Below are 8,346 nucleotides of genomic sequence, written 5' to 3' on the forward strand. Positions count from 1 at the left end.
ACTGCCCTGTTTATAAACAGAGAGATTGTGCTGGGCACACACTTCCCCAGTCGGTGCCTCGGTTTCCCCATCTGTACAGAGGGGATAAGAACACTGGCCTTTGTAGAGCACTTTGAGATCTGCCCACAGCCAGTGTTAGAGAAGGGCTGGGGCCATTAGTCCAACCACACAGGGAATGCTATTGTTCTGCCAACCCCGCAGGATCTCCAAGGGGGTCTAGACCCCACCCCTCCCCCCCTCCCCCGCCAGGATCTCCGAGCAGGTTCTAAATCACTCCTCCTTCCTTCTACTTCTCGTGTGCTCCCCCTCCCCCACAGCTCTGTCCCATGGCGAGGGCGTGGCCGACACAGCTTGCCCAACTGTCCCATGCTGGGCTCGTATTCCTTGAACACCTTGAGTTTGGCCAGCACAGCGTGCGCCAAGTGGAAGTTATCTTCATGGTCCCTGCAGCAAAGACAAACCCTGTGGGTCAGAAACAGCTCCTCCCCCAGGGGCACATGCACTTCCTGTAGGAGGTAACCAGGTACCCTCGCCCTTTGGGCACACTCACTTCCTGTAGAGGATGGCTGGGTACTTCTCCATGGCACACTCACTTCCTATAGGGGATAGCTGGGTACCCCTTCCCCTGGACACACTCACTTCCTGTAGCGGATGGCTGGATACTCCTCCAGGGTTTCACACAATGTGGCAATCTGCTCTGCCAGCATCTCCATCTGCTTGTTCTTTTTGAAGAAGTGGTAGGGGCTGAACCAGTTGTGGAAGGTCTGTGGCCCGTCCAGGGAGTACACCTTGGGGACGGGGGAGAGCAGAGATCAGACCCCGGTGCCAACTGCTTGCAGCCAGGCCAGCTGTGCCCCATACCGCGCCCCTAAGACATGCTGTTGGACCAGGCCAGCCTGGCGGAGCTGTAGCGAGCCCCTAGTGAGGGAGAGATCCCTTTGCCAGTGCCACTCCTGTTGTAGTAGAGGGATAGCGAGCCAGAGATTCATGCACCAGCCTGGGATGAAGATGCCCCAGGTTCAGGTCCTTACGTGGCTGCAGACTCTCGGGTGCCCTCAGGGGTGTGTCTCTGCCCTGGAGAAGTCAATGTTGGGGGAGGGGGCTTGGCCACGCTTCTAGTCTGGCGAAAGCCCCAGCATAGTTGTGGGCAAACCTGGCATCAAGGCGCGTCTGCCGCTGTCGCTTATTTCACTGGCCGAACAGAACGAGCCACTGGGGCAAATGTGCTTGGACACCAATAAATAGTATCAGCCCATGAAGGGTTTGCTGGCGCAACGGGACGGGTGAGCCAGCAAAGCCTCCTGACGGACATTCAGCTTATACCAGCCAAAGCTTCTCTTGGCACAGCTGGCACCGGTACCCCAGATTAAATCAGCTAGAGTGGCGAAAGGACTGCTTTGCCAGCGTAACGGCATCTACCCGGGGCTCTGCCACCACAGCTGCATCAGTTACAGGGCGGATTTTTTCTCTCATGTCCCCGTAACAAACCCATACCAACAAAGCTTTTGTGTGTAGCCCAGGCTCATGTCTCTCTGTGCCTCAGTTTCCCCAACAATGCAATGGGGCTGACACCACAGTCCTGCCCCTCAGGGGCGTGAGGGGGGAAATCCACTGATGACACAAGGAGGGGATGGGGTGGTTGGGTAAAGGGCAGGCGTGTGGAGTATCGGGCTGTCTTGCAGGCCTGGTATAAACCATCAGTAAGAGCTGGTAAAGCCAGGGAGGCAGGGCCCTCCTTCTCCATACATCTACCATTCCCACCCAGTGCAAGCCAGCGATTCCACGTCTCACAGGGTGTGAGCAGCCAGCTAGTCCCTGCTGCCCTGTGCTGGCGTCAAACCCGGGGCCCTAGAAGGGAAAGGTTCCCCCGCCAAGCCACATGAAACACTAAGGGTGGGGTGTCGTACGTCACCATCCGCCGCGCGGACCTGCTCCTCCAAAGCCCGGCCACCCCTCACCCGGCTCTCGTAGGGCAGGAAGGCCATGTTGATCTCCTTGAGGGTTTTGATGACCTTGGTGATCCGTGACTTCCTCAGCTCCTTGAACAGAGGCTCAGGACAGGCTGCAAGGCAGAGGCAGTGGGTGGGAGCGACAGGCACAGGGCTCAGGACCCCCAGCACAGCGCCAGCCCCCACGGACGGGGCCAGACCGGGCACAGCAGGGGCAGTAGTGCTGCACGCCTGTGGGGAACCTGGGCAAGCCAGCAGGGCCACACAGGAGTCAACGATGCCCCCCCGAACCAGAGTCATGCCGGGTTCTCGCCTTCTGCAGCATCAGCAGCGAGGGGGAGCCACAATCTCTCCTACACAGCCCCTGTCTCACACCCTGCCCTCAGCCCCTCGGCAGGGCTGAGTGACCGGAGTGTACCACGTAGGATGATGCACAAGGAGGAACAGGGACTTGGGCTCCCCCTGCCGCTGTAATGGGGAGAAGCAGATCTGACCCTGACACACTGGGTATTCTGGTGCTGTCCCATCCCCCACGGAGTTGGGAACTGATGGAGCAATGCATGCTGGGAATGGTAGCCAGAGGCCGCCTTTCTGGGCACATGCTGCAGGTGTCTGTGAGCCGTGCTGGCTGGAGGCAGGCCCGTGGGGGAGAAGTGGGGGAAGGGATAGGTGGGGTCGTTCAGTCTGGCCTGCTGGGGCTGCATCCCCTGCAGGAGGGCATAGCATAATCAGGGTGCTGCGCACTGGCCTGCCGGCAGAGAGAGACCCCCCACCCCCAGGCGCCAGTGTGCCGCTGTCCAGGCTCCCAGCTGGGGGATCCCCCGACCCCCGATACTCACGGCTGAGGAAGAAGACGTGAGCTGCCTTGTAGTTGAAGGTGGGGGTGCCCTGGAAGTCACTGATCAGAGCCTGCACCTACTGCAAAGGGGGAAAAGGGGGTTGTCAGGCCCAGCCCCTGGGGACTCAGAGCCCAGCATGATGCCATCAGGAGGTGGGCTGGTTTTCACCCCCCTGGCTCTGGGCTCCCTCCCTGCCTGGAGCAGGGCATGTGTCCATGTGCCCGGGACATCCTCAGGGCCCAGCCACGTCTCTTGCTGGCACACAAGTGTCCGTGCCCAGCCTCAGATGGGGCCTGGTATTGCCTTGCTGCTGAACTAAGTGGGCTCTGAGCAGCACCCAGGGAACAGCCGGCCGAGCAGCAATCCCAGGCAACTACCATCCGGGCCCCCTCCCTCCCCGGGTGCCAGGCTGGGCACCTGCAGCTTTGCCACACCAGCTAGCCTAGCAGGGTGTTCGGAAGCTGTTCGGACTCCTCGACCAGCCATTGTGACAGGTGAGAACCTGGCTGTCCTGTCCCAAGCCCCAGGCCCCAACTCGCAGTCCTCTCCTACAGCGCTCCCTCCGTGGGCAGCCCCTGCGGGTTCTGGGCTTCACCCTGCTCTGCCAGCACCCCCTGCCCCTGGTCTCCCTCCACTCGCCTCCCTGCTGCAGATGCAGGAGCCTCCTCCCCTACAGCCCCTGTTCCCTGAGCCTCTGCCTCAGCGACTCTCCTTCGCTTTGAGTCTCAGCTGAGGTCGCCTCTCTCCGCCTGCTGCACCTGCCCATCCAATCCCCACAGGATTGCACTGCGGAGAGGTCTGGGGGACAGTCTTTGCCTCCCGTGGCAAAGAACATGAAGCCCAGCTCTGGGGAAGCAGCCTCTTGGGGAGCCCTCTCGTTGAGGTGGATTGATTACATCAATAGGAGAGCACTCTCCCGTAGACTTATCACATCTTCAGCAGACCTGCTAAACTGCCGCGGCAGCATTGATCACAGTGGTGCCGATTTAGCACTATAGTGAAGACAAGCCCTGTGTGTCTGTGCATCACCCAACCCAATGCAGCCCCAATCTGGGTTGGGGCCTCTCAGCGCTACAGTCATACCAATGGCAACAGGCAACAGACTCTGGGGTGTCCCTTGGGCTACCTACACATCAGCAGTATATCCGCTCTACGCAGACTCTGAACATCAGTAATGGGCACTGTGTAACAGAACTTCCCACTGTACTAAAGACAGCTGAAACACCCTAACATTAATCTTCCATGTAAACAATTCAAGGGGTGGAATGTATGCTTAAAGATAAGGAAGATGACAGTGCCTTAGCTGTCAGAGTGCAAGCAATCATGAACAGAAGGATGCTCACAGAAGAACTAAAACAGAGGGGAAATGTCTATGTGACACTCTCACTTTCAAGAGATGATCCACACAATCCGCAACTGTGAGAACCTGTAGGGTATTGTGCTTTAATGGTGCCTGGAACAAAATCTTGCTTTGAGACTCAAGCGTTGAGGACACACGCACATACAGGCTGGGTATAAACTGATTTTATTTGTAGAGTTAGACAGGTCCTGCTAGGCTTTCCCAAGATTATATACAGCACTCATTGCCCAAAGAGCATGTACAATAGAAAAGTGATCAATAAAACCAGCACACACAGAATGCAAAACAATTCATTTCTTTGTGAACCATGGGATGCAAAGGAATGAGCGATGAACCTGAAATGGGGATGGGGGAGGGTAACAACCTGACAGAGAGAAATGAAAAAAGGCCATTTAACTAAACTGAATTTTAGTTTGTTAACTAGGAAAATATTATCAGCTTGGTAAAGATCCAAAGCATCAGATTCTCTGGTTAAAAGGGGCTCATTGTCAACGTGAGGATTTTGAAATTCAAGGTTTTGACAGAACCTCCCTTTATGTAACAACTTTCTGAAAATTTCCATTTTAACTCAAGTTCCTTTTAAAAAAAAAGATGCGTGAGGGGGAGAGGAAGCTTGCTTTTCTGTTGATGCTTTTAATGCTCTTTTCAGCAAGGAAGAAACTGACAACAGAGGAATAGGGAAACTGATGGCATGGAATTGCTGCACAAAGGAAAGGAGCTGAAAAGAGGAATCTCTTTTCTTTGCAAACTACTTCCTGTCAAAGTGATATTAGGAGTTACTCGCAACTGGTACAGATGCAGAGTTTTCAGTGAGATTTGTTTTCAAGCCAGTCATGTCCCTTTCATTAAGCTTGCACTGTGGGGGTGGAATAAGGTATCACAACTCATTGCCTGCTGAATGTTTAGGGACAGCAACTTCTCCAGCAAGAGCAGAGGCTGCCAGACATCACATCTCAGCTGTTTTGAAGGTTAAACAAAGCATCAAGTTTTTGAAGAAAATCCCCACTGCTCCCACATTCAGATCTCCCCCAAACACTGTAAACCAGCAGCAACAGAGAATATGTTCCCTGTGGCAGGTCACCTTTCAGGCAAGAAGCATGTTAAATCTCGTCTGGGAACAGCCTGGCTGTTGGCATGGTAAAGATGTCTAGTTTTGTGTTTCCATCCTCACCGGGCACTGAGCATACATGCCGCGGTTTGAAAGCGTGAGCGTGCTATGCTCTGAAAGGAAAAGCTGGATTTTAACCCTCAGACTAACTGACCCATTCAGAACCTGCTTCATGGGCAGCAGAAGGGGAAGCTTCTGACACAAACTCTGTCCCTGTCCCTCCCCACCAGTGTGTCTCAAACCTGCCTTGGAGGGATCCAATCTAGAAGGCAGTGGGATGTTCAGTGCTGTGCTTTGCTAGGACTGCCAATCAGGGCAGCTCGTTGGAGCTGGCTGTGCGAGTGGTTCTGGGGCGTGGCTGCCCTGTCCCACTAAGAACCACGCTGAGTCCCACACACACAAGCAGTCAGAAAGCAGAAGTCAGAACTGCTGAAATAGGCCAGAGCAGAAGCAGCAGCCTAGGTCTAAAGATGCTGCAGCCCAGGAACCAGTACTTCTTGACTTTATTTTATTAAGCTGGGGAAAGTTTCAGTTTTCTCCAATCTTGAAAAACAGGTCACACACCCACCTCCTGTGGGGCAACTGCTCTCCCATCAGCTCTGCGGGCAGGGGGTTGGGCACATGGGAAAAAACCTCCTGATGCTGCCCCACCAACATATCTCAGCTCTGCACGCGGGAGAGATCATCTCATAGGCAAGAGCAGAGTTCAGAGTCTAAGTCTGTCTACAGACAACAGGGAGGTGTAATCCCCACTCGGGTGGAGATGCACACACTAGCTCTGTTCAAGCTGGCACACTAAAAGCAGCAGCAGCAGCAGCAAGGGCTAGCCACCAGAGTGTGTACCTAGGATCTCAGACGGGATCATGTTCTGGCAGGGGCTGCGGCTCGAGCTAGCTGCCCGAGCACAAGCCTGTCTGAGATTCTAGGTACGTCCAGGGTGGTTAGCCCCAGCCACGCGCCTGTGCCACCACTGCTACTGGTATTTCTAGTGCGTTAGCTCAGTCAGAACTAGCCTGCGTATCCCTACCCGAGCTGAGCATGACAACCACCAGCTGCAGTGTGGATGCATCTTTGGCTGCCAGTTGGCATCCCTGGCAGCAGCCAAGAATTGAACAGGGAGTGGGAGAGCGGAAGGGAGGGGCAATTAATATGACGGGGAAATGTGTTCCACTGGAACTGGGCTGAGGCCCCCTCTGCTTCATGTAGATTCATTCTGATCTGCACACAGCCTGCACCAGACCAGCCACGGCACCCCTTTGAGGACATCCTAACACAGTCCTTTTAGTTACACAGTGCACATGTACGAGAGCAGCACGCCGGCTCCCCCAGCAGTGCGCTCAGCGGCCGTCCAGGGCTTTGTCTCGCGCGATGACGGACTCATCAAATTTGATCATGAGGGTGGTGCCCTTGTGCCAGTGGGCCGTCACCTTGGCGGGGAAGCCACTGTAGGTGAGGATGGCTTCCACGATGCCAGCTGTGAAGGAGGCACAGTTGAGCGTGCTGTTCTCCTTGGGCACCGAGATGTACGTGTTGATCAGTGGCTCTTTCTCGATGATGTAGTAGGTCTTGTCATCGTCGTTGGCCTGCTCCAGCTTGTCCGCCTCCTTCCCGAACAAGGCCTTCCACACCGTCACCTTGATGAAGAGGAGAATGTTGATGACCTTGGTCTCCCGCTTGCCGTTTTTCTCCCGCATGACCAGCACATCCAGGATGCGAGCTCCCACTTGCTGGCCCAGCTCAGAGAGCTTGTTCTGGAGCTCAGAGACGGAGTAGACCCGGTTCTGACAGTACTGGACTATCTCGGAGAAGAGCAGAGAGAATGCGCTCAGGCTGACCTCTGTCTTTGGCCGGGTCAGAGACCGCTCCAGGATGGCAGATTTCCCACGAGTGAAGCGTGAATCCATTGTCCTAAAGGAGAACAAAATACTCAGTTCTGTGGGACAGGTACCGTCTCTTATGAGGTGTCTTTGCAGCGCCTGGCACTATGGGGCCCTGAGCGCAGCTGAGGCTGCAAAGTGTTACTGCGATACACAGAAGAAAAAATAAAAGAAATCTGATGAACAAATCTCTGATGTGTCTATAGCACCTTCCATTCCCAGGGGCTTTACAACAATACCTCTGCAGGGATCCCGTACTCAATGCTGAGAGGCAGCCAGGCACCTTTGGGGTGGGGTGGCTGCGCATACAGGGCTCCCTGGTCCGGCGCCGAGAGGCAGCCAGGCTTGGGGGGGGCACACAAGCAGGGGGGCAGCACAAGAAGCACAGAAGGAGCCGCCCGACCGACGCCACGTGGGGTGGGGCAGGATTTGAGTCTGGGGAGCTAAAAGTTGACACCAGAGTTGGAATCCGGCTGGGGCAACGGCCCGGGATTCACACAACTGCCGAGGGCCTTGGAGGGATCCCGAGGGCCCCCCCTTACAGGGGGCGAGGAGACCCACGCGTCCCTGGGACCCAACCCCGTCACCCTGTCCCCAGCACCACGAACCAACGCCAGAGACGGCCCCCGCCGGGCTCAGGCGTGCCGCCCCGCCCCGACCCGCCCCCACCTCTCCCGACCCGCGCGCCGGGGGCCCGGCCGGGCACTCACGCGCGGCGGGGGCGGGGCGGGGCGCCTCTCTCCAGGAGGGGGAAGAGGGAGCGGAAGCCAATGAGCCGCCCCCGTTCCCGGCCGCACTCTGCGCTTTACGGCTGCCGCTGCTGCAAACGGGCCGCGCCGCACCAGCCACAGGGAGGCGGGGCTTGGTCACCACAGCAACCGGGACTGGTTCTCGTAGGGGCAGGGGTCACGTGGTAACGGGCTCGGCTGGCGGGAGGGGGGGGGGCGGGGGCGAGGCCGACCGGTGGGTGTGGCTCGTTGTCAGCCGCCAGGCTGCAGGAAGCGAGCGCGACTTTCTGCGGGAGGTGTGGCCTAAGGGAAGGGGGTGGGGCTTGTTGCGAATACAGACTGACAGGGCTACCACTCTGAAACCTACACTGTGTCAGCTGCACCCTGTGTGTCAGTTACACCCTGTGTCACCTACACTGGTGCCAGCTACACTGTGTCAGCTACACCCTGTGTGTCAGTTATACCCTGTGTCACCTACACTGTGC

The 8,346-nt window shown here is 56.6% G+C and overlaps 1 protein-coding gene across 2 annotated transcripts; it reads right to left on the bottom strand.

Moving 5' to 3' along the window:
* Positions 1–4,297: 4,297 nt before the first annotated feature.
* Positions 4,298–7,977, bottom strand: TRAPPC5 (trafficking protein particle complex subunit 5). 2 transcript variants are annotated; one of them, XM_073318680.2, is made up of 2 exons: positions 7,844–7,977; positions 4,298–7,164 (listed from the first exon to the last, which is right to left on the bottom strand). In XM_073318680.2, the coding sequence occupies exon 2, from the start codon at positions 7,158–7,160 to the stop codon at positions 6,594–6,596; it is 567 nt and encodes a 188-aa protein (XP_073174781.1). In that variant the 5' UTR covers positions 7,161–7,164; positions 7,844–7,977; the 3' UTR covers positions 4,298–6,593. The 2 variants fall into 2 exon arrangements, with proteins under 2 accessions (XP_073174781.1, XP_073174782.1); XM_073318681.2 differs by lacking the exon at positions 7,844–7,977 and adding an exon at positions 7,742–7,797.
* Between the last annotated feature and the right edge of the window lie 369 nt (positions 7,978–8,346).

Source organism: Lepidochelys kempii, chromosome 20 (assembly GCF_965140285.1).
Source record: "Lepidochelys kempii isolate rLepKem1 chromosome 20, rLepKem1.hap1, whole genome shotgun sequence".
Taxonomy (NCBI): domain Eukaryota; kingdom Metazoa; phylum Chordata; order Testudines; family Cheloniidae; genus Lepidochelys; species Lepidochelys kempii.